Source organism: Pituophis catenifer, unplaced genomic scaffold, assembly GCF_029215685.1.
Source record: "Pituophis catenifer annectens isolate HBS135680 unplaced genomic scaffold, rPitCat1.0.hap2 SCAF_16, whole genome shotgun sequence".
Taxonomy (NCBI): Eukaryota; Metazoa; Chordata; class Lepidosauria; order Squamata; family Colubridae; genus Pituophis; species Pituophis catenifer.
Genome location: NW_027256896.1, coordinates 16,075,948 through 16,103,899, shown reverse-complemented (window position 1 = coordinate 16,103,899; position 27,952 = coordinate 16,075,948). Strand labels below are relative to the sequence as shown.

The window sequence follows — 27,952 nt, the reverse complement described above, 5'->3', positions numbered from 1 at the left end:
CGGTATGAAGCAGTATATAAGTCTAAGGGCTATTGTTATTGCTCTGAATTTTGATCATGTGACTGTGGGGAATGCTGCAAAGGTAGAAAATTCGAAAAACAGTCACTTTCAGTGCCGTCGTAACTTCAAATGGCCACTAAACAAACAGTCGTAAATTGAGGACTACCTGGACATCAGCCTGAACGAGAAACAGACTCGTCATTGAAAACAATAGGCGTTCTTACTAAGCAGCGCTGGATTTTCTGCCGAAGAGCTCTTTTCTTTTGCTCGCTCCAGATGAGATGATCGAGGTCCGTCTTTCCCAAACTGATCAGAAAAGGGACACAGCGGGATCCGCTGACAGATTCCAGGAACTCAGCGCTACCAAGAGAAAGTTTTCCAAAGCTCACTTTATGGAAATGCAGAAACTACAGAGATGGAATTTATTTCTCTCTTCTCTCTAACCTACATCAGCTGAATCAGAAATGCACCCTTATTGTCTTCAGGAAGGTTTATGTCCAGCTGCTCGTATAGATTTTCAAGTAAAATTTTATGGAAAGAAAGGAAAAGCGAGAGAGAAAGACAGACAAAACATAAAAGGAAACAAAAGATAAGTTGCAAGTGGATATCCCTATTAAATTTTCAATTGAACATACTCGGTTAGCAAAGCACAAATCTCTTATAGAACATTAAACCGGTAATAAAATTATAGATCAAGTTGAAATATGATTCTATAAAAAAAAAAAAATCATGTTTTGGCTGGGGCACCATATGTAACAGCAAAGTCCAAGAATGGTTTCCAATTTAAAGGAGAAATATTTGTAGCTCAGGGTTGAAATGGTTTCCAGTTTGGACTGGCATTTTGCATCAGATTTAGGAAAGCATATTTAGATAGATAGATAGATAATTTTATTTCTATACCGCCCCTCTCCCGAAGGACTCGGGGCGGTGTACAGCCAGGTAAAAACACAATACAAATATCACAATTTAAATTTAAAAATTATTAAAAGTATTACATTTAAGGCCAATTAACTAAAAAACCCAAAAAATTTAAGAATTCCAAATTTAAAACTCAATTTATGAAGCTAGTCCTGCCTGTCGGAAGAGCAAAGTCTTAAGAGCACAGCGGAAAACTCGGAGGTCAGAGATCTTACGTATGTCCGAGGGCAGTTCATTCCAAAGGGCAGGGGCTCCCACAGAGAAGGCTGTCCCCCTGAGTGTCGCCAGCCGACATAATTTGGCCGACGGCACCCTGAGGAGTCCCTCTCCGTGGGAGCAAACTGGACGGTGGGAGGCTATCGGTGGCAGAAGGCGGTCTCGTAGGTACCCAGGTCCTGAGCCATGGAGCGCTTTAAAGGTGGTAACCAACACCTTGAATTGCACCCGGAAATATAAATACATTATATTTCCATAATGTAATTAGCTGTTTCCCCAAAATAGAGCTCAATAAAAAAAAACATACAGTGTAAGATACCTTGCAGCCTTTAATATAAGTTATATGGATACATTTGAATGTGAAATTCATCCAGCTATTCGTATTCGACTGAGTTTTTATATCAAGAAATTTGAATCGTGTCTCTGCCACAGAATTAGTAAAACAGCCACTTAGCCTCACATCCAATTAGTAATAATAATAATAATAATAATAATAATAATAATAATAATAATAGTGCAAACAAGCAATTTTTTGCAACTGCTAATTTCCTTGGGTTTAAATCTCCATTTCATCTCAGAATTTGAAGTCTAACTTCCATTGTATGTTGATTTGCAGCAATTTTACCATGACTGCAATTAAATATTTTTTTTTCTCTTTCATGTAGTCCTTTCGAATCCTAATGCCATAATTAAAATCCAATCAAAAGGTTTTCATTATTTGGAGACACAGCAGTTATCATAAATACTTTTTTTTTTTAAACCATGAAAGAAATGAATAAATATTGGCTGAAATGCTATATGCATATTGGCACTGTAAAGATCCATCATTTTCATGATGTTTTTCATTCCGGTAAGAGAAAAAAAAAAGAAAAGAAAAGGAAGGTAATTAAAAAGAATGGCTTACGGAAGCACAGCTAAGAGGTAGGGAGGGACAGATGCTTCAGAAATTGTCCAGAATTTCCAAGCCAAACAATTGACCTGCAAAAAAAGGATTTTTCAAATGTGATTGCATAGAAACAAGGCAAAAAAGCTATAATCCCGAGCCACTATTTTGTTTCTATATATGCTAACATAATATCAGTAATTTTAATCCATTGTCAAGTCAATTTCACATTTAGTCGACATAATCTCAAACGAACGTTGTCATTTTTTTGCACATTTGTGATTTAAAAAAAAAAAAACTTGGCACATTCCACGTAGAATCCCTAAACGAAATTTACAAGCAGTTTGATACCCACAAAATGATGCATTTTTAGTGTGTTAGATTCATTAATGTGTGCCAAACAAACACACACACAGAGAAGTGTATGAGATCTCACATCTATGCTTTTATGGATTTGCTTAGATAAAAGTGTGATCTTTTCAAATTCAGAGAAGTCCAGAATTCAGGAAGCAATTGCTGTTTTTCTTATTACATTATTTCCAAAATGGGTTGTGACCTAGGCTCGCTTAGTCGTTACAAGACACAATTAGTCCGAAACAAACCTACTTTATTTTAACAGCTGAGATTTACTTCATTCCCAGCTTAGTCCAAATTAATTGCAAACCAAGTTTTTCAGAAGAAGTCCTTCAGACTTATCACAAACCTTTATCTTCTTTGGCACCCTGCCAAAGGCCTTTCTTGGCAAAGCCCCATGAAGTTCAGAAATAAGAGATGCCGACTGGAAACAGATTTAGTAATGTTGCATTCCTACAAAGAGCCCAAGTGCCTTTGCTGCTGTTTTAAGCCTTATGGGAGGGGCCAATCATTTCCTGGCCTTACTCCTGAGTCGTCCTTTTTGCTTTAGCTGCTCTTGCCTTCTGGCAGCTCTGCGCATGCGTGCACTAGGAACAGGCTCCTCCTGTTCCTCTGCCTCTCTGCTATCCGCCTATGGAGGCTCCGGAGTCCGTGCATCACTCCCAGATGGCCCTGGCCCCATCTCTGCCTCCGACACAGAGCCCTCGTCCGGACCTTCCCCTGACTCCAAGACTGGCCCATTGTCCTCCCCAGCCTCCTCACTGTCTGACTCCGCTACTAGCTCCGTGGGCTGCTGGCGGACCACAACAAAATGCAAAATCTCTTTAAAATGCAAATCGCAAGTATTTAATTTGCCCTAGGTGAACTTCTGAAATCATGATCCAGAAACTAAAACAGACCTTCTGTTGGAAATAAAACAAACATATTAGGATATATTCATATTTGACCTGGAAGGAAGACAGCAAATGAAGGTGCTTTTCAAATATGTGGAAAAGGTTCAAAAAAGAGATTGGGCTCAGATTCTCAATGTGCCAGCAGGTCATTCCTTTCAACAGCTGTCCATTACTGGAGGAAAAGGGGAAAAAAAATACAAAGTAAGAATTGTGTAGGATACAATTTAATACTGAGAATGTTCCCTCTCATTCAATTAGATTCCATGTCTGAAAAAGAACGTTTTCTAAGTTAGGATCAAAATCCTCTCGTTCAATTTGTGTGTCTTTCCAAAGAGTCCTATTACAAGTATCCTTATTCCCAACCAGCATGTGGCCAGTGGGTCAAGGAGCATGGGTGCTGTAGTACCACATCTCTAGAGGATGTTAAGTTTAGGATGTTGTCAGAGGTGAAATCCAGGAGGTTCTGACAGGTTCTGGAGAACCAGTAGCGAAAATTTTGAGCAGTTCGGAGAACCGGCAAATACCACCTCTGGCTGGCTCCAAGAGTGGGGTGAGAATGGAGATTTTGCAGTATTCTTCCCCTGCCATGCCCACTAAGCCACACCCACCATGCCACACCATGCCCACCAAGCCACGCCCACAGAACCGGTAGTAAAAAAAATTGAATTTCACTGTTGTCTTCAACAAGGATCCTCAGTTCTCATTGTAACGTAAGGATTAAAGAACAGAGGATGTTTCCTTACCTTAAGAGATCAGACAGGGAAGTTTTCCTTGACAAGAATTCATACAGAAACAAAGCCTGAAATTAAACAGATAAAGGATCTGTATGTTACAGCAATTTTTTTTTTTTACTTTGGCAACTTTAAGATAGATGGACTTCAGCTCCCAGAATTCCCCAGCTAGCATATAACCACGCAATCCAAGCTCTACCCTCTTTGATAAGTGACAGACACTGATTAAAAAGGAACAAGCTTCCATCGCATAGTTGCGTGTGCCATCTTGATTTGGGAGGGGCGCTCTCTGACAATGGGAATTGGGAGAATATCCAGATTAGGGCCAAGCTGTGGGAGAACTGTACCCTTTGTCCTCTTGTTTGTCCTCTAATCAAAGAGAGAAGCAACCTGGAATTAAGGAGAAACTTCCTAACAGTGAGGAAAAATTAACCAGTGGAACAGCTTGCCACCAGAAGTTGTGGGTGCTCCAGCACTGAAGGTTTTTAAGAAGAGACTGGACAGTCACTTGTCTGAGATGGTATATGGGTTCAACTGCTTGAGAGGGGGCTGGACTAGAAGACCTCCAAGGTCCCTTCCAACTCTTGTTATTCTATTCTATTCTATTCTATTCTATTCTATTCTATTCTATTCTATTCTATTCTATTCTATTCTATTCTTTTTCATGTTTTATTTGTTTTATTTATATAACATTCAATTTTCATCAAACTGTGTGTTCTCGATACAGTTATGTTTAGATAGTTGTATTACACATCTTTGTTGCGATAATTCATCTCCATCATATTAATAATATATATTCTATTCTATTCTATTCTATTCTATTCTATTCTATTCTATTCTATTCTATTCTATTCCATTCCATTCCATTCCATTCTATTTTCTATTCCACTCTACTCTCTCTTCTCTTCTCTTCTCTTCTCTTCTCTTCTCTTCTCTTCTCTTCTCTTCTCTTCTCTTCTCTCCTGTCTTCTCCTCTCCTCTCCTCTCCTCTCCTCTCCTCCTCTCCTCTCCTCTCCTCTCCTCTCCTCTCCTCCCCTCCCCTCCCCTCCCCTCCTTTCCTCTCCTCTCCACTCCTCTCGTCTCTTTCCTTCCCTTCCCTTCTCTTCTCTTCTCCTCTCTTCTAATTCTTATTCCATTCCATTCTTCTTCCACTTCCTGGTTGCCAAACCCAAGATGTCCACAAAGCGCCATCATGCACCCATCCACCTGTCGGTCTGTCAGATTACCTGGCTTGTCCTCAGCTCTCTTTTTTTCACCAATGACGCATTGAAGCTGCCTGCCTTCCATAGATCGAACAAGGAGACCTCAGTAAAAAAGGCATTAGGCAGATCCATGAGGACCGACGTGAGCGGCGAGGAGGCCAGGATCTGTAGAAAAAAAGGGAAGCGTTTGAAAATTTTCTGTAACCATCTGTGGAAACAACCTTGGGAGGCAGGAAGAAGAACTACAGGCTAGACAATGGCCAGATAAGAGGCAGCTGAGCCCACAGAAGGAATGGGAAGTGGTAAACATCTCAGAAGCAACCCTCCCTAGTTTCTTGGGCTGTAAAGGTGAGGGGAGAGAGACGTCCTTTCAAACATTGGTGGGATTAAATAAAATGTATTACCGGTTCTCTGGGTTGGGCTTGGCATGACTTGGTGGGTGTGGCTTGGTGGGCATGGCAGGGGAAGGTTACTGTAAAATCCCCATTCCCACCCCACTTCAGAGGAAGGTTACTGTAAAATTCCATTAATCTCATTTTGCAGATGGGGGCGGGGCCAGTCAAAGGTGGTATTTACCAGGTCTCCGAACTACTCAAAATTCTCCAGAACTGGTCAGAAGCTGCTGAAACCCACCTCTGCTTTCAAACCTACTCTCAACCCTGAAGCTGACCTAACCGAAGCCATTTTTGACCGCTTCAGTTTTGCCACACTGGAGCTGAGGAATAGGGAGAGGGGGGAGTTGAGATAGAGGGGATTCTGTAGCCAAAACAAAATATTTTCTCTTGGGAAGTTGCTGTAAAGGTCTGTGGGAATGATCTTTGGAGACAGGAGGAAGAGCCACAGATGAGACAATAGTGAGATAAGAGATAGCTGAGCCCAAAGAAAAAATAGGAATTGGTAAACATCTCAGAAGAAACCCTCCCTAGTTTCTTGGGCTGTAAAGGTGAGGGGGGGAAGAGATGTCCTTTCAGACTTGTAAGATTTCGTTAATTCCATTTTGCAATAAAGTAGAATTAGGGTTCCATTAAGACTTCTGGAGCTAGTCCTCTTGATAAGATTGTTTGAAATGTAGAATATGGAGAGGAAATCTTTCTGGTTCTAAACCCGTGATGTCTCCATCTCGTTCATATGTTCTCCACTCCTCAGAAATGTAAGGGCTTACCTTCCGGAAAATTCCTTGTCTTTGAACTGGGGACAGATCCAGTGCCCGTTGTGCCAAGACATTCTGGATGGCCTGAGAGAGTTCATTGGGGTTCATATTGTAGAAGGATAGGGTGTCAATGCCAGGCGCTAAAGCCCCCATTTGACTAACGTTGTGAAACGACAATGTCTGACAAAGGAATCAAAGACATAAAACAGGATTTATGGCCGAAAGGATTGTGTGAACCTAGACAATTGTCCTTATTTAGAAATAGAATAACAGAGTTGGAAGGGACCTTGAAGGTCTTCCAGTCCAACCCCCTGCCTAGGCAGGAAACCCTACACCACTTCAGACAAATGGTTATCCAACCTCTTCTTTAAAACTTCCAGTGTTGGAGCATTCACAACTTCTGGAGGCAAGTTGTTCCACTGGTTAATTGTTCTCACTGTCAAGAAATTTCTCCTTAGTTCTAAGTTGCTTCTCTCCTTGATTAGTTTCCACCCACTGCTTATTGTCCTACCCTCAGGGGCTTTGGAGAATAGCTTGACTCCCTCTTCTTTGGGGCAGCCCCTCAAATATTGGAACACTGCTATCATGTCTCCCCTAGTCCTTCTTTTCATTAAACTAGACATACCCAATTCCTGCAACCGTTCCTCATATGTTTTAGCCTCCAGTCCCCTAATCCTCTTTGTTGCTCTTGTCTGCACTCTTTCTAGAGTCTCCACATCTTTTTTACATCATGGCGACCAAAACTGGATGCAGAATTCCAAGTGTGGCCTTACCAAGGCCTTATAAAGTGGTATTAACCCTTCACGTGATCTTGATTCTATCCCTCTGTTTCTGCAGCCTAGAACTGTGTTGGCTTTTTTGGCAGCTGCTGCACACGGCTGGCTCATATCTAAATGGTTGTCCACTAGGATCCCTTTCACAGTTACTACTATTGAGCAAGGTACCACATATACTGTACCTGTGCATTTGGTTTTTCTTGCCTAAATGTAGAACTTTACTTTTTTCACCGTTGAATTTCATTTTGTTAGATAGCGCCCAATGTTCAAGTCTGTCAAGATCTTTTTCTGTATCTTGAGCCTCTCTTCTGTAGTGTTGGCTATTCCTGCCAGCTTGGTGTCATCTGCAAATTTGATGAGTTCCCCCATCTATCCCCTCGTCCAAGTCACTGATAAATGATTCAGTAAACTACCATTTGCACACACACAATCAGCAAGCGTTGCAATGGGCTGGGAATTAACTAACATTCTCATCTCCAATAAATGTAATTAAAAGCAAACCGATGCCTTTGACAACCCAACGCACCTTTTCGTAAAGCAGGTATTTGCTGGATAGAATGATAGTTTGGCTCTTGGCCCAACTGGAGACTTGGTTTAACGTGGAGATGGCGGCATGCACGGCTGTGGGGGACAGAGATTCCAGCTGGCTGGTTGCCAGACCCACGACGGCATCGGAGAGGGTGCCGAGAATGTCATTCAAAGTCTGGTTTTGGACGGCAACGTTGAGAAGCTGGGACTTCAGCTGGAACCATTCCAAGAACACCAAAGGTAATAACAGGAAAGAAAAAAAAAACCCCCGATCAAGCAAGAAACCCTATCCCATGTCAGAAAAATGGATGTCCAATCTCTTCTTAAAAACCTCCAGTGATGGAGCATTCACAACTTCTGGTGGCAAGTTGTTCCACTGGTTAACTGTTCTAACAGTCAGGAAATTTCTCCTTAGTTCTAAGTTGTTTCTCTCCTTGATTAGTTTCCACCTGTTGCTTCTTGTCCTGCCCTCAGGTGCTTTGGAGAATAGCTTGACTCCCTCTTCTTTGTGGCAGCCCCTGAGATATTGGAAGGCTGCTATCATGTCTCCCCTAGTCCTTCTTTTCATTTAACTAGCCATACCCAGTTCCTGCAATTGTTCTTCATATGTTTTAATCTCCAGTCGTTTAATGATGTTGTCCCAGTCTCTACTTACCTTCTGCACATTGGCCTGGAAGCTTCTCAACTGGTGACATTTCATCATCTGATGAAGCAATGCCCGAGCCATGGTGGAATCCATCTCTGCCAAATCATGGTAGAAACAAACCAGCAAACCCAGCCTGCGTGAGGAACAGAAGAGGTTAGCTGTCAACTCACGAAAAGCATCCCTGGCCTGCTCTCGAGTTGCCATAGGCCAGGGGGGAGGATGGGAAACTGGCGAAACTGTTCAGCAGCCGAAAACAGATGCACATTCCACGCTTATCTCCCTCAAGGCTGTATCCCAGGGTTACCTACAGCAGCTGGAGGGGAGTGACCTTTACAACCCATGAAATTGCTCCATTGGTGAATGTGATTGAACAGGGTCATAATTGGAGTGTAAATTACGTAGGGTCAGAGTTGGCTTCACTTGGGAACGTGCTGACATGAAGCTCCTAAAAAATAACTGGATTTCTTTTGAGGCTTGGCTCGAGACTCATGATTTAATTAGGGCATCCTTAGGAACCCTGACATTAGCTGCCTGTCCTGTCTTTAGATTTTGTTTTCTTCTGGAGAAACTACATTATCTCAGTTTTTTTTTTCTTCTATCTTCATTAAGCCTATTTCAGTCTTGAAGTGTTTTCCACCTCAAAATAGCAGGCAACTGAACTCCAGTTCAGTTGAACTTCTGGGTGTCCTTCAAGAAGCCAGATGGAACTCTCACACCATGTCCCTGTCTGTTCTGCCCCAGCTCCGGATTCCCGAGGATATTGACACACACCAACGGTCCTTATCCAGTTTATTAAGTAGCAAGAATAAACCAAAGTCCGGCAAAGGTTGGCAACCAGCCCAGAAAGCAAGATACGATGAGACTTTTCCAAAAATGCTCTGATGATAATTACAAGTTGTTTCTAGCAAGAAACTTACTAACGGTGTGTGACTTAAATAGGCTAAGGGAGTGGCCAATTATCCTCAAGCTTTACTCTCGAGACCTCCTCCTCCTGAGTAGCCACTCCTGCCTTTTGGCAGCCCTGCGTGCTCGAGCATTGAGGAGAGGCTCCTCCACTTCGCTCTCTCCACTTGACGGAGCCTCTGGAGGTTCTGAAGGCCCTGGCTGAGTCTCTGCCTCTGGCACCACATCCTCTTCAGCCTCCTCGCTGTCCGACGCGAGCGCCGGCTGCGCCAGCTGCTGAAACAACACCACACCAGCCTCCTCGGCGTCGGGATCAGCCACGATCTGCACAGGCCGCTGGCGGGCCACAACACTGTCTAGCTGGGATGAGCAAATTAGTGGACCCAACTTGTTCCAAATTATCTCAAGCCAAATTATCTTGACCTCCAAAATGCCTAATTAAGGGAGGGGCTTTGACCAATTTGCACACCCCTCCCCCCAGACAACTTCACAAAACATCAAAGAATTATGGATTTGGAAAGAACCACCAAGACTACCTAGAAGTTGGAAGGAGGACAAAAACCTTCTAGATCAGTGATGGCGAACCATCTTCTGCAATGTGCAAGAAGACTAACTCGTCCACAAAAAAAAGAGGTCTTCATCAACCTCTTCTTAAAAATCTCCAGATGGAGAACTCTCAACCTTCACGGTTAGACTCTTCCCCTGTTGCTCAGCTCTTCAAAAGGCAACCCTGAAGCAGTGGTGAAATCCAAATTTTTTTACTACCAGTTCTGTGGGCGTGGTGTGGCAGGTGTGGCGTGGCTAGGTGGGCATGTCTTTGTTGGCCATGGCAGGGGAAGGATACTGCAAAATCCCCATTCCCTCCCCACTCTGGGGCCAGCCGGAGGTGGCATTTGCCGGTTCTCCAAACTACTCAAACTTTCCGCTACCGGTTCTCTAGAACCTGTCAGAAGCTACTAGATTTCACCCCTGCCCTGAAGGAAATAAAAAGCTTGCCTGTACAAAGTGGATACGTTCCTCATATCGAAGCCAGATGCGTTGATTCTTTCCAGGAAAGCTTGCACAAGATCGGGTGTGATATCGTACACCATATCCAGTTGCTTGGTTGCATTGTCGTAGCTGACAAACAACCACATCTAAGCAGGGGAGAAAAGACAAGTGAGATAGAATAATAGGTCTCCTTGATCAGTAGACAAAAAAAAAAAAAATCTTGAAAAAATCTCATATGCTAATTTTACTGTACCGACAGGTTAGTCTTTGACTTACAACCATTCATTTCATGACCGTAGTTGCAACGGCAGTGAAAAAGTGACTTATTTATTTATTTATTTATTGGTTCGATTTATATGCCACCCTTCTCTGGAGACTCAGGGCGGCTTACAATGCGTTAAGCAATAGCCTTCATACTTTTGTATATACCTGCTTAGTAGGGCTTTCGGCCCCCCCTAAGCGGTGTTCTTTTTTATACAAAGTCAGCTTATTGCCCCCACAATCCGGGTCCTCATTTTACCTCCCTCGGAAGGATGGAAGGCTGAGTCAACCTTGAGCCTGGTGAGATTTGAACTTGCAGTAATTGCAGGCAGCTGGTGCTACTTAACAGCACTTTAGTCTGCTGCGCCACCAAGGCTCTTACAAACTGACTGGTCCTCACACTTACAATTGTCACAGCATCTCCATGATCACATGCTCAAACTTCGGTTGTTCAGCAACTGGCATGTATTAAGCAATAGCCCTTAGACTTATATACCGCTTCACAGTGCTTTGCAGCCTCTCTAACTGGTTTACAGAGTCAGCCTCTTGTCCCCCAACAATCTGGGTCCTCGTTTTACCCACCTCGGAAGGATGGGAGGCTGAGTCAACCTTGAGCCGGTCAGGATCGAACTCCTGGCAGTGGGCACAGTTAGCCTGCAACATTGGATTGTAACAACTGCACCACTATGGCTTCCCTCCTCCCTCCCTTCCTTCCTTCCTTCCTTCCTTCCTTCCTTCCTTCCTTCCTTCCTTCCTTCCTTCCTTCCTTCCTTCCTTCCTGCCTCCCTTCCCAAGCTATAGCAGATTTATATACCGCTTCACAGTACTTTGCAGCCCTCTCTAAGCAGTTTACAGAATCAGCCTCTTGTCCTCCAACAATCTGGGTCCTCGTTTTACCGACCTCGGAAGGATGGCAGGCTGAGTCAACCTGGAGCCGGTCAGAATCGAACTGCTGGCAGTCGGCAGAGTTAGCCTGCAACACTTCATTCTAACCACTGTGCCACCACAGCTCTTAATATTAAAATTTGCAACGCTTACAGCATCCTGACTCATACGACTGCCATTTGCAACTTTCCCAAACAGCTCGTGACAAGCAAAGTCAATGAGCCAAGCCAGATTCGCTTCAGGTTAGACCTTCCATAACTGGTCTTCATATTCAGAGGTTCTTTTTACTTACTTCATACGGGTTAATTTTTCTGATTTCTTCAAGGGGAAGGTGAACCATATACCTCCCGAGAATCCACAGGCCTTTAGCGCTGACCCAAGACGTGGAATTGTCTGAAACTTGGAAGCCGGCAATATTATAACACCATGCTTAGTTAATTCTCTAGATACATCAGCAACGTAAAAAGCTGATTACAATATTGTCTTTGTTCTAGTGCCCTCTACTGAACGTCATCAAAATGCTTAACTTCTTCAGAGCAAACTCAACTCCTGGGGACGTACAAGATACATTCATAGAGTTAAGGATTTTTCAATGGGTGAAACAAAATTGATATTGTATATGGTGACAGCAGCTAGGTTACTGATTGGTCAATATTGGAAAAGGGATGTTTTGCCTACTATTGAAGAATGGACTTTCAAGGTGGCCAGTTTTGCAGAAATGGCGAAGATATCAGCATACTTAAAAGACCGGACTCAAGAGACTTATGTATGGGAGTGGAAGAAATGGATAGATTATGTGCAGAATAAATATCAAACTAGGAAGTATCAGATAGCTTTTAGCTGAATGTTTTGTAGAAATGTATAGTATATAGTGGGTAGAATAGTTGAATGTCATGTAGAAATGTATAGTACACAGGGGGTAGAATAGAAGGGCAGTAAAGTAGGATATAATAATATGATTTGGATTTGGATTACACCTTGGGGAAGTCATGGGAGGAGGGGAGGGCTAGGGAGGGTTAGGGAGGGAAAGGGGGGGAAGGGAAAATTTGTATTTGTAAAACTTTTTCAATAAAAAAAAAAAGATACATCCATATAGTTTTCTTGGCAATGGAAAGGAACTGGAAAGGATGTCGTTGGGTTCTCAGATATTATTTTGGCTTTTCCATTCTGAGATTTCCTTGTGGTCTCCCATCCTCACTAGGGCCCCGTTTTCCTTAGCTTTTGTAGTGTCTGTCGGCTGGGTGGGTGCCACTTGCTGCACTTTTGTGCGAATTTATTTATTATTTATTTATTTTATTAGCTCGATTTATATGCTGCCCTTCTCCGGAGACTCAGGGTGGCTTACAATGCATTAAGCAATAGCCTTCATACTTTTGTATATACCTGCTTAGTAGGGCTTTCGCCCCCCCCCCCTCAAGCGGTGCTCTTTTTTATACAAAGTCAGTTTATTGACCCCACAATCCGGGTCCTCATTTTACCTCCCTCGGAAGGATGGAAGGCTGAGTCAACCTTGAGCCTGGTGAGATTTGAACTCGCAGTAATTGCAGGCAGCTGGCAGCTAAGTGCTACTTTAACAGCACTTAGTCCAATGCGCCACCAGGCTCCTTTGTGGAATGATGCACAAACGCACCCAGAGACCTATGCATGTGTGCAAGCACACACACACACACACATACAGATAAATAACACATTTTGCTTACCGCTGGCATTGTCGGAGGTTTGTAGGTTCTGCATCATCCACTCGTACACAGCCCTTTGTGTGCTTGTGGTTAATCTGTCATACAGGTCTTTGAACACTGTTGATCTGAAGGACCAAAATCACACAAGAATCAGACAGGGTGGCCCATTAATTTGTTTGCACAAAAAAAAAAAGGGATCCAGCCAAACTATCTCAGGACTAAATAAAACTAAATAAAAGTGAACTAAAAAACCCTAAAACTAAATAAAACCTGGTTAACGGAGAGGGTAACCGATATTTTCCTAGAGCAAGGGAAATAAACCCTGAATAATGGTCTGTGGGAATGGCCTTGGAGACAGGAGGGGGAGGCTTAGACTGGATAAGCAGCAAGGAAAATATGACTCTCAACCTGTTGTGGAGTCCAAAACACAAATAAATGTAAGGTTGGAAATGGGAGCTTAATTTTACATGAATGGAAGAATTAGACTAGACTAGACTAGACTAGACTAGACTAGACTAGACTAGACTAGACTAGACTAGACTAGACTAGACTAGAATAGAATAGAATAGAATAGAATAGAATAGAATAGAATAGAATAGAATAGAAAACAGAGTTGGAAGGGACCTTGGAGGTCTTCTAGTCCAACCCCCTGCCCAGGCAGGAAACCCTACACCACTTCAGACAAATGATTATCCAACATCTTCTTAAAAATTTCCAGTGTTGGAGCATCCACAACTTCTGGAGGCAAGTTGTCCCACTGATTAATTGTTCCAACTGTCAGGAAATTTCTCCTTAGTTCTAAGTTGCTTCTCTCCTTGATTAGTTTTCACCCGTTGCTTCTTGTCCTGCCCTCAGGTGCTTTGGAGAATAGCTTGACTCCCTCTTCTTTGGGGCAGCCCCTGAGATATTGGAAGACTGCTATCATGTCTCCCCTGGTCCTTCTCTTCATTAAACTAGACATAATTAGTTCCTGCAACCGTTCTTTAAATATTTTAGCCTCCAGTCCCCTAATCCTCTTTGTTGCTCTTCTCTGCACTCTTTCTAGAGTCTCCACATCTTTTTTACATCGTAGTGACCAAATCTGGATGCCGGATTCCAAGTGTGGCTTTATCAAGGCCTTATAATGCCAGCTTACATTTAACAAAAACCTAAGTCACTTACTGGGAAAAAACAATCTAAGGTAGAGCAGAATATCAGGTGGGCTCAAAAGATGTTGGGCATTCAAAGGTGATGTCCCTGGGCATTCATGGACATCGAGTACTTCAGCCTTCCCTTTCATTGGGCAAATAATATTAAAAGCTGTTTTCCTTCGGCATAATAAACTGTTGGTAAAATGACTTACAGATTCCGGAAAGCCTCTTTCTGAAGATCTTGAGGGAAACTGGCCACGTTGTGGGCTTGGAGATACGTGGCCGAAGAGGCTCGAAGGATCTGGCTTAAGATGTCCACGCATTGAGCCGAATTGAGGAGCACAAAGCACTTTTCTAATGTGATAAGAACCAAGGTACGGTTCCCTCCGGGACTTTGGAAAAGTTTCTTTCTTATTCCGTGTAGATCGATTAAGATATTTCCCAGATCCTGGAGATACGAGAGAAATATCTAAGCTGTTGGCAAGAAAAATTAGATCTCTAACAGAGATTAGACTGTAGCTCTGCAGGAATCTTAACATTCAACAGAGGGAAAATAAATTATCGGTGGTTGGGAGGAGGAGGAGGAGGAGGAGGAGGAGGAGGAGGAGGAGGAGGAGGAAGAGAACTGTGGGGTCCTTGATGCTCTCTGACCTTGGTGGTTTTCTTGTATGTTTCATTACCCAGCTAGACAATATCATCAGTGCTAGAAGGGAGTGAGGTTGTGGAGAGGAGGAGGAGGAGGAGAACGAGTATGGATTGTCCTATTTAAGAAAGGTTCAAACAAACTGAAATAATTTAAAGAAGAGTTTTTTTGTTTTGTTTTGTTTTAATTTGATTTATATGCCGCCCTTCTCCGGAGACTCAGGGCAGCTTACACTGCGCTAAGCAATAGCCTTCATACTTTTGTATATTTATACAAACTCAGCTTATTGCCCCCACAAACTGGGTCCTCAATTTACCTACCTTAGAAAGGATGGAAGGCTGAGTCAACCTTGAGCCTTGGTGAGATTCGAACCTGCAGTAATTGCAGGCAGCTGGTCTTAATAACAGGGTGCTTTAGATCAGTGGTCCCCAACCTTTTTATCGCCGCGGCCCGCTGAGCGCATGCAGGGGTGGGGGCACGGCCCAGGAGCTTTTGCGCACGGCCCATTGCGCACGGCCCAGGAGCCTTTGCGCTGCAGCGTTCATGTCCCCCGGCCGCTGTGCGGCCCGGTGCCAGGTACTCCACGGCCCGGCACCGGTCCGCGGACCGGGGGTTGGGGACCACTGCTTTAGATCACTGTACTACCAAGGCTCTAGTTTGTCAAACTTTGCAACTTTACTTTACAACTTTGCAACTTTACTGTGTTTGTCAAACTTGGCAACTTTACTGTGAGATACATGGACTTCAACTCCCAGAATTCCCTAGCCAGCATGGGTTGGTTCAGCATGATTGGCTGGGGAATTCTGGGAGTTGACGTCTACATATCTTAAAATTGCCAAGGTTGAGAAACCTTAGTTTTAGAGATAGGCTTGTGAGAATGCTCAGAAGCTTACAGTTCCATGCCACTTGGTACCTTGTCCTTCTTAGGAGAAAAAGTTGTCGGAGGGCACAGAGTGAGACCCACAATAAAAAAATCTTTGATAGAAGAGGGGATGTAAGATACAATTTTTCGGGTTGTTTTTTTTTTTTTTAATCACACAAAGTAACCCAAACCGGCCTTACCAAATACTTCTGGGTCCTTCCAAAGAGGTACTTTATAGCTGTTTGAAAATCCCTAGGACTCATATCCCGAAAGATGGAAAGGAACATTCTGGGATTGTGGAAAAGATGCTCAAAGTAATTGGTGATTGATTCCTGAAAAAACAGGACAGAAAGTTTTGCAAGTTCAAATATGGGAAGGGGAGACTCAAATCTTTTTTCCCCCCAATGCCAGGGGTCTTTCTGATAATGCTTGCCAAGCAAATCCATCCTCTAGACCAGGGGTCTCCAACCTTGGCAACTTTTAAGACTTGTGGACTTCAATTCCCAGAATTCCTCAGCCAGCAAAGCAATTCTGGGAGTTGAAGTCCACAGGTCTTAAAGTTGCCAAGATTGGAGACCCCTCTCTAGACCAGAAAAGCCCCTTCATGGACAGGATGCTATAGGTCAGTGATGGCTAGCCTTTTCCGGACCGAGTGCCCAAAGTGCGCCCGAACCCCCAAAATGCAATGCATGCGTGACCCCCCCCACGCACGTGCCCCACTCCCTGCGCATGCATGCTTGCCCTCCCCACACGCCACATGCCCCCTGCACATACGCGGCAAAGACCCGAAGACCAGCTGTCTGGTCAAGCAGAGTTGAACTGGGGTGATGGCTCACATGCCATCAGAGAGGGCACTGCGTGTCACCTCTGGCACGCGTGCCATATGTTCGCCATCACGGCTATAGGTCCACTTGACGTCCTTTGTCCTGCCCCAGGGTGACCCACAATTCTCCCCTTCCTTTCGCACCAAGGCTAAGCGTGGCCCCCAATCATTAAACTATAACCACATCAGAGGTGGGCTTCAGCAGGTTCTGACCAGTTCTGGAGAACCAGTAGTAAAAATTCTGACTGGCCCCGCCCCCATCTATTCTCTGCCTCCTGAGTCCCAGCTGATTGGGAAGAAATGGGGATTTTGCAGCAACCTTCCCCTGGATTGGGGAGGGAATGGAGATTTTACAGTATCCTTCCCCTGGAGTGGGGTGGGAATGGAGATTTTAAAGTATCCTTCCCCTGGATTGGGGAGGGAATGGAGATTTTACAGTATCCTTCCCCTGGAGTAGGGTGGGAATGGAGATTTTTTTTTTTTAATTTTGATTTATATGCCGCCCTTCTCCAGAGACTCAGGGTGGCTTACAAACGCGTTAAGCAATAGCCTTCATACTTTTGTATATTTTATACAAAGTCAGCTTATTGCCCCCACAAACCGGGTCCTCATTTTACCTACCTTAGAAAGGATGGAAGGCTGAGTCAACCTTGAGCGAGAGGTGAGAATTGAACTCGCAGTAATTGCAGGCAACTGGAAGCTAAATACTACCTTTAACAGTAGCATTAGTCTGCTGCACCACTCAGGCTCCTTTTTTACAGTATCCTTCCCCTGGATTGGGGAGGGAATGGAGATTTTACAGTATCCTTCCCATGCCATGCCACCAAGCCACGCCCACAGAACCGGTAGTAAAAAATTTTGAAACCTCCCACTGAACCATATCCTGAATTATGGGGTCATAATGCTTTCGCTAAATTATAAACTGAACATCTGAAGCCGATAAGAGACAAGAGCAGGGTAAACTCTGATATAACTAGTCAAGAAGGATAGGATATGTAAAAAACAAAAAACAAAAAACCCAATTTTCCAGTGTTTTATTCCTGAAAAATCACATTTCTAATTTTTGCTCTCACAGGACATTTAAAGAACTTGGAATGAACATATGAAGGCTATACCACCTGTAAGCTGCCATAAGTAATTGCAAAGTTCTGAGCATGGCAATGTGCCATGATTTGATTGAAGAGATCTTTGGTCCAAATATTGGAGCTAAAAAGAAGAAGAAGAAAAAAGTCAGTAATTTACCCTAAAGAATTGTATAGAAAGGCAATGCTTGTAACAATGCAGCAAAATCATTCAGGAATTAAGGTACAATTCACTCTCTTATATACTGGGAGTGTTTATATTGGATGAATCCGAGCCCTGTGAGAAACTGAACACTGTTTCAGTGGTGGATTGCTACCAGTTCGCCCCGGTTCGGGCGAAACTGTAGTAGCGGCGGCTGGAGGCTCCGCCCACCTTCCTGGATGTCATCAAATAAGGTCTGCGCATGCGCAGAAGCTTCTGTGCATGCTCAGAAGTGGTGCGTGCGCGAGTGAAGCACAGGTGTGCGTGAGCAAACCGATAGCAAAGGTAAGTGAAACCCTCCCCTGCACTGCTTATTACACAAACTGAGATCATTGGAATAAACTATGGTTTGGATGGAATAAACTATGGTTTGGATACCATAGTTTATTCCATCAGCCCAATGATTTCGGTTTGTGTAACGAAGAAGGTTAATTTCCCATAAGTTTAGATTCATGCAATGTTAGGTTAAAATATCCTTGGGCTCATTTGTAGATGAGCACGTTCTGTGATTCGCACCAAAAATTCAAATGCTGGCAGTGGTTGTTATTTGGGACAAAAGTTCCTTTAATGTGGATGCCAATTTTTGCATTTAGAAAGTAATTACAGGATCTTATTTCAATGACACTGGGATCCAATCCAGCTTTATTTCTGCACCACCAGCTAAATCATTGAAAAACATAAATCAAATGCCTACCTTTGGAAATTAAGAATATTGAGAAGAGCTGAAAAAAAGGGGAATATTTAAAAAGTTAATAAAAGTAGATTAAATGAGATTCAAAAAAAAGAGAGAGAGACAGAGACAGAGAAAATTAATGCCAATTACCGTTTAAATACTGCCCTGTTATGATATCCTCCTAAAAAAAAGAGAAAGAATTGTATACAGTTGAACTAGGGAAACATAAAAATGGTTATTTAATCTATTGCTTTTATTGTTTTAATGTCCCGTGTTTTAGTGTGTTAAGTGTATTTGAATTATTATTATTATTATTTTTGTGTAATTTGGGGCTGTCCTACGCCTCTCTAGGAAGCCCTTGTTTTGAAGGGCAGTGTACGCGTTAAAAATAGACATTGCAGAAATGATCAAACAATAGATAGATAGATAGATAGATAGATAGATAGATAGATAGATAGATAGACAGACAGACAGAGAAATAGACAGACAGACAGACAGACCGGAGAGAGAGACAGAGAGAGACAGAGAGAGACAGAGATACGGTACTATCTACCATAGATAGATAGACAGACAGACAGACAGACAGACAGACCGGGGAAAGAGAGAGAGAGAGAGAGAGAGAGAGAGAGAGAGAGAGAGAGAGAGAGAGAGAGAGAGTGAGTGTCAGCGTTCCAGGCTTCCAAAGCTGACAGAGTGATACCGTAGATAGATGATAAGATAGACAGACAGACAGACAGACAGACAGAAGAGAGAGAGAGAGAGAGCGTAGATAGATACCATAGATAGATAGATACCATAGATAGATAGATAGATAGATAGATAGATAGATAGGTAGGTAGATAGATAGATAGATAGATAGATAGATAGATAGATAGATAGAAAAGAGAGAGAGCATAGATAGATACCATAGATAGATGATAGATAGATAGATAGATAGATAGATAGATAGATAGATAGATAGATAGATAAAAGGATAGATGGATAGATGGATAGATGGATAGATACTCACCACGGTTCTTTGTAGCTGTGGAGGTAGATCTGGAGAGGAGAGGGGGCAAAGCTATTTTTTTTTAAAATGTAAGAAATTGCTTCCAAAAAAGTAGACAATAAAGCATCTAAAAGAACTGAAAAGATAGTCATTCATGCTGCTGTATATCTTCAAATAGCAGTTAAAAGTTACTGGAGATGGAGATGGAGATGATGGAGATGGAGATGGAGATGATGGAGATGGAGATGGAGGAGGAGGAGGGGGAGATGACATCTCAGGGGAACTAAGCTAAAGAAAAACGGTATAGTTAGTACAATATCCACATGAGGTCAAAATTAACCCGTAGTAACTTTGGACTTTCTCCTTTTTTTCTCCTTTCCTATGACCCAAATATTCTATGCCAAAGGCCATTATTGTTCTATGTAATCTACATGCAAGTTCAATTGTTTCTTCCAAAATTTTGAGATCTATTTCTGTGGAATAGAAGCTGTGTTTGTTTGTTTGTTTGTTTGATCTCACCTTGGCTATCGTTTGAAGGATTCCCGGATTCCATGGTGGAATTCACTAAGGCCCACAGGAGAAATACTCTCCAGTCCAGGGGAAACATTTCTTGAGTGTTTTCCAACAGCTGGGAAGCCAGGTTTGAAAAAAAGAAAAAGAAAAATGGGATGTCACTGAATTGAGAGCCAGGGGTCATCATTAATTTATCAATGGACCTCAAAGGAGGGCCGAGATAATTTCCCTCTGCCAAATGTCTTCTTGATGGACCTCAAGATGTCCTCTTTTGACCACGGTGGTCTCTAAACAGACTTATTCCACCGCGAAGGGTGGAATATAAAACCAGTTGAGTGAGTCCTTGACTTATAACCAGAGGTGGGTTTCAGCGGGTTCTGACCAGTTCTGGAGAACCGGTAGCGGATAATTTGAATAGTTCGGAGAACTGGTAAATACCACCTCTGACTTGTCCCACCCACCCCATCTATTCTCTTCCTCCAGAGTCCCAGCTGATTGGGAGGAAATGGGGATTTTGCAGTATCCTTCTCCTGGAGTGGAGTGGGAATGGAGATTTTACAGTATCCTTCCCCTGCCACGCCCACCAAGTCACGCCCACCAAGCCACACCCACAGAACTGGTAGCAAAAAAATTTGAAACCCACCACTGCTTATGACAATTGAGCCCAGAATCTCTGTCGCTAAGCGAGACAGTTGTTAAGTGAATTTCACCCCATTTTATAACCTTTCTTGCCACAGCTGTTAAGGGAATCATTGTATCTCACCAGGCTCAAGGTTGACTCAGCCTTCCGTTCTTCCGAGGTGGGTAAAACGAGGACCCAGATTGTTGGGGGCAAGAGGCTGACTCCGTAAACTGCTTAGAAAGGGCTGTAAAAGCACTGTAAAGTGGTATATAAGTCTTAAGTGCTATTGCTGTTTGTTTCAGTTAGCAACATTGTTGTTAAGTGAATCTGGCTTCACTTGCTTGTCAGGAGGTTGCAAAAAGGGATCACATGACCCCAGGACACGGCAATATGAGCCGAATTTTGATCACGTGTCCATGAGGCCAGAACTGGTCATAAGTTACTTTTTTCAGTGCCATTGTAACTTCAGTCACTAAATGAACCGTTAAAAATCAAGGGCTACCTGCAGGAAACTTCGTGGAGTGAAAAATCAAAAGAGAAAACTGAGATGAAGCAACTGAAAAAAAGAAACGACGACAATCAGGAAACCCACTTAAAGTCTGCAAGTCTTCTGTTGCTCACCTCTATGCCTTCAGTTAAGGTTGGAACCCCTTTCCCACTCCCCCCTCCCCCTCCCTGCCATCAAAAGACCCTTGAGATACAGATTAACAGAGTTGGAAGGGACCTTGTAGGTCATCTAGTCCAACCTACCAACCCAAGCAGGAGACCCTACACCATTTCTGACAGATGGCAGTTCAGTCTCTTCTTGAAAAGCTTCCAGGGATGAAGCTCCCACAACTTCTGAAGGCAACTTCTGTTCCATTGGTTGATTGTTCTCACCGTCAGAAAGTTCCTCCTCATTTCCAGGTTGAATCTCTCCTTGATCAGTTTCCATCCGTTATTCCTTGTCTGGCCTTCAGGTGCTTTGGAAAATAGTTTGCCCCCCCCCTCCCCTCCTCTCTGTGGCAACCTCTCAAATATTGGAAGACTGATATCATGTCTCCCCTGGTCCTTCTTTTCGCTAGACTAGCCATGCCCAGTTCCTGCAACCGTTCATTGTAGGTTCTAGTCTCCAGACCTTAGATAGATTCAGATTAACAGAGTTGGAAGGGACATGGTAGGTCATCTAGTCCACCCCACCCCACCCAAGCAGGAGACCCTATACCATTTCTGACAGATGGCAGTCCAGTCTCTTCTTGAAAGCCTCCAGGGATGAATCTCCCACAACTTCCGAAGGCAACTTCTGTTCCATGGGTTGATTGTTCTCACCGTCAGAAAGTTCCTCCTCATTTCTAGGTTGAATCTCTCCTTCATCAGTTTCCATCCATTATTCCTTGTCTGGCCTTCGGGTGCTTTGGAGAATAGCTTGACTCCCTCCTCTCTGTGGCAGCCCCTCAACTATTGGAAGACTGCTATCATGTCTCCCCTGGTCCTTCTCTTCACTAGACTAGCCAGGCCCAGTTCCTGCAACCGTTCATCGTATGTTTTAGCCTCCAGTCCCCTCATCATCCTTGTTGCTCTCCTCTGCACTCTTTCTAGAGTCTCAACATCTTTTTTTATAGTGTGGCGACCAAAACTGGATTCAGGATTCTAAGTGTGGTCTTACTAAGGCTTTATAAAGGAAATTTGGAAACAAGGAGAAGAAAAAAATCATACAGGATTACTATAGACAACTGTATGAACAGGAAAAGATAGAGGAGGAAAATGTGATACGATACCTTCAAAATGCAAATTTACCTCAGATTCCTAAAGATATTGAGGAGATGCTAGAGGGAAATATAACGATATTGGAACTAACTGAAGCAATTAAAAAAAAAAAAACAAAAGAATGGCACCACGGCCAGATGGATTGCCAGCGGAATATTATAGGACATTTCAGGATTCTTTTGAGTCTCCCACTTTTAGAACTTATGAATGAAGCGATGACAAAGAAGGAAATACCCAACTCATGGTCAGAGGCATATATTACATTGATTCCCAAGGAGGACACCGACCCACAACAAATCAAAAACTATAGACCTATATCCCTGCTAAATTCAGATTATAAAACGTTTGCTTCAATACTGGCAGAAAGACTCAAAAGATATTTAAATGATTTTATACATTCAGATCAGGATCACGGGAACCTTTTGTGCGACTGGTGATAAAGATCGGATCCTGGGAACCAGCCTGGTTTTAGATCTCCTCCTGCCCCCGTTAAAAGCTCCCAGGTTGCTTTTTCAAACTGCTCCGTGGGGAATTCTCCAGCATGTCTCTGCTGTGTCTCGGTGTCCAGTTTCCCTAACAATGAGCCGAGTTGTATTGGTAGCAGATTTTCCTTGATGCATTTTTGGGAAGGTTTGAAATTACCTGGCGGCGCGGCTTAACAAACCCTACCTTTCACAGACACCTGTGCGCAGGGGGCCCCAATTTTCTTAGAGGCAAAGTTTTCGATTTCAAACCACTGTATTTCCCAAAAAAGTAGACCTTAGAACCGTTCGTTTAACAACCGAAGTTACAGCAGCACTCCAAAAAATCCCCTCAGAAAAGTGACTTATTACCGGGTTTCACACGGACGACCGTTGCAGCATTCCCACGATCATGTGATCCAAATTGCGATGCTTGGCGCAATCCCGGGGTTACGTGATCCCCGTTTGCGACCTTTTCGAGTCGGTTTCCAACAAGTAAAATCAACGGGGAGATCAGATTCGTTTAACGACCACACGATTCGCTTAACAGCTGTAGCGATTTGCTTAACAACTGTGGCCAAAAAAGGTCATCAAATGAGGCGCGACTCACTTAACAATGGAAATGTTGGCCTCGGTTGTGGTTGCAAACAGAGGACTAGCTGTGCTCCTTGTGCAATGGTGTTTCACCTTTAATTGCAAATTATTGTTTTCCTGTCCTTTGGAAGATCAGGAGGGAAGGATTTTTATATTTGTTATTTCTTGGAATTATTTACAAATTGCTTTTCTGCCCAGCCTCAGGTGCAAAGCCTACTCTTTAAAAACAACAACAACAGGTACAAGAAAAGCTACAAAGATTTTAAAAAATGGCAACAAGGAAAGTAAAATTAAAAAGATTCCTTTCAGAATGCATGGTCACATTTTCCCTTAGGGAAATCAGACCAGAGAGAGAGGCAAGTTCAAATTATTAGAAAATAATAAAAAATAACAGTTATTTGAAATAGGAATTCGAATTAGGTCCTTCCTGTGGCACTGCCTATTCAAAAATCTTTCTCTCTGCTCAAATATGCTTTTTTTGCATCAGGAAGTTTGCAGAAGGCAGAATATAAGCTGTTCAACTACCATGCCACGTTGGCTGGGGAATCCTGGGAGTTGAAGTCCTTACATCATATAAACATCCTGATTGGGGAATTCTGGGAGTTGAAGTCCTTACATCTTATAAGCATCCTGACTGGGGACTTCTGGGAGTTGAAGTTCTTACATCTTATAAACATCCTGACTGGGGAATTCTGGGAGTTGAAGTCCACACATTTTATAAGCATCCTGACTGGGGGATTCTGGGAGTTGAAGTCCACGCATCTTGAAGCTGCTGAGATAACCATTGATGCAAAGGATTTTCAGGTCTCTCAAACACAGGTATCACTTTAGGGATTGATTTCATGAGGGTTGATGTGCTTTTCACGTGAGAGCCGATGCCAACTCTTCTTGACATCCTAAGGCCTTTGCCGACGAGCTGCATTTCCAGGCGCCGCTGCTACAACCTTGCAAACAATGCCTTCCAAGTTGCTAGTCCTCAACCTTTTTTTTCTCCAGGCAATATCCCCCCTGTGATTGACCTGTGTTAGTCATTTAGAGCTGAAGAATCTAAGAAAACTCTGGATTTTGTGTTTTCTCACTTTTCGTCTTGAGGGGATGCTTCTGACAGGCAACAAGGGAGTTGCATTTTTTAAGCTGGTTTGGCGGTCCCTTGCTTAACCGCAAGGGTAGTAAACAGACCTCAAATCTCAGCTGGAGTTACAAAATTTGCTAACTTCCAAACCATTGTTAACAGGACACAGTGTATGAATTCACATGAATCTAGGAAACCACAAACATGACAGTAATGTATGAATCTATCTACGTGATCCTTTAATCTCTTAAAAAATCCCACATGAAAAAAAAACAGCTTGATTGCTTACATTTTTTGTGTGGATGCCTTCGGAAAACATTATTTTCCTAACCCTGCTCCTTAAATTTCTCCTTCTCTTCATTAGTTGGGAAAGGAGGGAGAAAATGAATTGCGGCCATCTATGCCGTTCATCGGAAGAAACTTCATTCTTTGTACGTCTGGCAACTCTCTTATTTAACATCCAGTAGAAAAATAAACTTTTTAAACTATAAAGGGAAATGAGAGGATTTTGCTGCTCTATTTTTGAACAGTTCACCATTCAATCATCTAGGGCAAGGGAGAACCCCCCCCCCTTTATCCTTTGTCTCGGTAAGCCCCCTCAAAAGCATCAAGCTGTTATCAGACAGAATGAAATCCCAAGGATGAAACTTGCCAACATCAAAGGAAGATTTCTCTACATGGAAACATCCTTCAAATCATTCGCCCCACAGCCCTGATGTAGAACAGGAGGGGTTTCCACTCCTTCCATCAAAAAAACAGAGATGCTGAATCTCAACAGTTTGACTCACCTGAAGCCGAGAGCTCTTCTCAGATCAAAAAGAGTTTGCGGGAAGAATGATTGGATGGAGGGGAAAGCACAGCTATTGAGCTGGAAAGGGAATGACAGAAAGAGGGTGATGGGGAGGGGCTGAGAAAGAAAGGCTGAGGGGGGGGGGAGAAGAAAGAGGAGAAGGAGGGGAAAGGAGGGGGGAAGTAGAAAGGAAGAGGAGGAGGAGAGGAGAAAGGAGGACAAAAAGAGAGAAAGAAGGAGGAGAGGAGGAGGAGAAAGAGCAGAAGAAAGGAGAAGGCGAAGAAGAGAGGAGAAGAGAAAGGAGAAAAAGCAGAAGAAAGGAGGAGGAGGAAGAGGAGGGGGAAGGGAAAGGAGGGGGAAGTAGAAAGGAAGAGGAGAAGGAGAAGAGAGGAGAAAGGAGGACAAAAAGAGAAAGGAGAAGAGGAGGAGGAGAAAGAGCAGAAGAAAGGAGGAGGAGGCAAAGAAGAGAGGAGAAGAGAAAGGACAAAAAGAGCAGAAGAGAGGAGAAGGAGGAAGAGAAGAAAGGAGAAGGAGAAGAGCGGAGAAAGGAGAAGAAAGCAGAAGAAAGGAGGAGGTGAAGAAGAGAGGAGAAAGAGAGAAAAAGCAGAAAGGAGAAGAGAGGAAGAGGGGAAAGGAGAAAGAGTAGAAGAAAGGAGGAAGAGGACAAAGGAGGACAAAAAGTAGAAGAAAGGAGGAGGAAGGAGGGGAAGAGAAGAGGAGGAGGAAGAAAGGAGGAGACAAAGGAGAAGAGAGGAAAAAGGAGAAGAAAGAGCAGAAGAAAGAAGGAAAGGAAAAGCTTTGATAACCAGTTTGGAGGCATATAACAGCATTAAAATTATGTGCTCAATCCATAGCATCGATTCACAACATTATTGATTTTGTTTGGGATATTCACGGCTTTTTCTTGGAAGAAAAAGGAAGCAAAGGAAGAACGCCTTCAAAGCCAAGGAGGCAGAATTTGCTTTGCTGGTCTGATGCTGGCTTGCTTTTGGCTTGTCCAGCAGAGGGTGACTTAAGCTAGTTTATATTTCAAAGTAAGAGTTAGCAACTCAGCTGCTGATTAAGTCTCTCTAGGCAAGATAGAAAGATTGTAGATCTTGAGCTCTAGCGCCCCCTCTAGGTGGAAGATGGAGAATCGGGATTTCAAGTTTTGCTTCTTTTTTGCATCTTGGAAAGGTGGCATTATCTAAACGCACAGGTGGCCTTCTGTGCAAACTCAAGGATTAGCTTGATTGGTTAGTGGAGTGAATCCACACGCACAACGTGCTACGCACCAGTACTCTCGTGCGCATGTGCAAACACACATGCATGTGTACTGGAGGCCCGAATACAGGGGTGAAATGCTCCCGGTTCAGACCGGATCGCCCGATCCGGTAGCAATGGTGGCGGGTGGTTCGGAGAACCGGTAGCAAAAAATCCCTGCGGGCCCCCCCCCCACCATGCCCGGGTGAGCCACACGATCATCAGAGGCTTTTTTTTTTCCTTATTTTTAAAAGCATTTTTTCTACCACCTCTTCCGACGAAAAAATGCTTTTAAAAGTAAAAAAAAAAAAAAAAAGCCTCTGATGATCGCGCGGCTCAGCTGGGATCGTCAGAGGCTTTTCAAAGCATTTTTTTCTGCAACCTCTTGGCCGAAGAAGTGGTAAAAAAAATGCTTTGAAAAGTCTCTGACGATCCCAGCTGAGTTGCCTGATCGGCAGAGGCTTTTCAAAGCATTAGAAAAAATGCTTTGAAAAGTTAAAAAAAAAAAAAAAAGTTGGCCACACCCACCATCACATTAGTCCCCCCCCACCAAGCCACGGCCACAGAACCAGTAGTAACGAATTTTACATTTCATCCCTGCCCGAATACCAGCTGGAGTGCACACGCACGCGCAGCTGGTGAGTTGGGCGACAGCTTGCGTGCCTGGAAAAATGGCTCTGTGTGCCACTTCCAGCACATGTGTCATAGGTTCCCCATCATGGCTTTAGAGAATCACTACCAGTCTTTCTGCAATCTTAACAGCTTTCTGGAATATAATTCAGGTACCTATTTTATTCGAATTTCATTGCTGGAGGGAATGCAAAGTTGGGGGCAGAAGTTTAGGGTACTCGTTTCAATGGCCTGGAAACTGCCCCAAGAGATCCTGGTCACCCCACAGCATTGGAACCCCGATATATTTAGGACAGCTTTTCAACGGCTGGACGTTTGACCCATACAAGCAGTCCTCGACTTACGACAATTGGGATCATCAGAATTCCCATCGCTAAGCAAGGCAGTTTTGAAGCGAGCAGCGCCTGAATTTTAGACCTTCTTGCCACGATTGTAGTTAAGTCAATCACTGCGGTTGTTTGAATCGTGCGGTCGTTAAATGACCTTGGCTCCCCCTCCCCAATGACTTTGCTTGTCAGAAGCCAGCTGGGAAAATTGCAAATGGTGATTATGTGATGACCCATAAATACATTATGTTGTACTCATCACACCTCCAGGAACCAATGAACGATGGGTACCGAGGTACCGCTGAATAGGGGGGGGGAAACGACCAAAAATACAGCTACCAAAGTTAACAGAAAAGAAAACAAGATTTACTTAGAGAAGCTAGAATTAGAAGTTGGAGGAGACTTCTAAGTCACCTTAGTCCAACTCTCTGCTCTGTGCTAGAAACTCTAGAACCTTTCTAGAGGTGCCACCAGAGCTTCAAGTGATGGAGGAGATCTACTATTGTTCTAGACACATCATCTCAGACACAACAGCTTT

The 27,952-nt window shown here is 43.4% G+C and overlaps 1 protein-coding gene across 1 annotated transcript in view; it reads right to left on the bottom strand.

Annotated features, from left to right (window-relative positions):
* Nucleotides 1-17,657, bottom strand: part of OTOA (otoancorin) — a 33,119-nt gene extending 15,462 nt beyond the window's left edge. Inside the window, exons 1-14 of the mRNA XM_070955034.1 lie at nt 17,592-17,657; nt 15,851-15,982; nt 14,358-14,593; nt 13,037-13,140; nt 11,629-11,729; nt 10,197-10,336; nt 8,307-8,430; nt 7,650-7,865; nt 6,360-6,527; nt 5,222-5,362; nt 4,008-4,063; nt 3,319-3,436; nt 2,039-2,112; nt 225-360 (exon numbers count right to left, since the gene is read on the bottom strand). Coding sequence (XP_070811135.1) covers nt 225-360; nt 2,039-2,112; nt 3,319-3,436; nt 4,008-4,063; nt 5,222-5,362; nt 6,360-6,527; nt 7,650-7,865; nt 8,307-8,430; nt 10,197-10,336; nt 11,629-11,729; nt 13,037-13,140; nt 14,358-14,593; nt 15,851-15,982; nt 17,592-17,642 — 1,797 coding nt within the window. The 5' untranslated portion in view covers nt 17,643-17,657. The remainder of the gene's footprint in view (nt 1-224; nt 361-2,038; nt 2,113-3,318; nt 3,437-4,007; nt 4,064-5,221; nt 5,363-6,359; nt 6,528-7,649; nt 7,866-8,306; nt 8,431-10,196; nt 10,337-11,628; nt 11,730-13,036; nt 13,141-14,357; nt 14,594-15,850; nt 15,983-17,591) is intronic.
* Nucleotides 17,658-27,952: the final 10,295 nt, after the last annotated feature.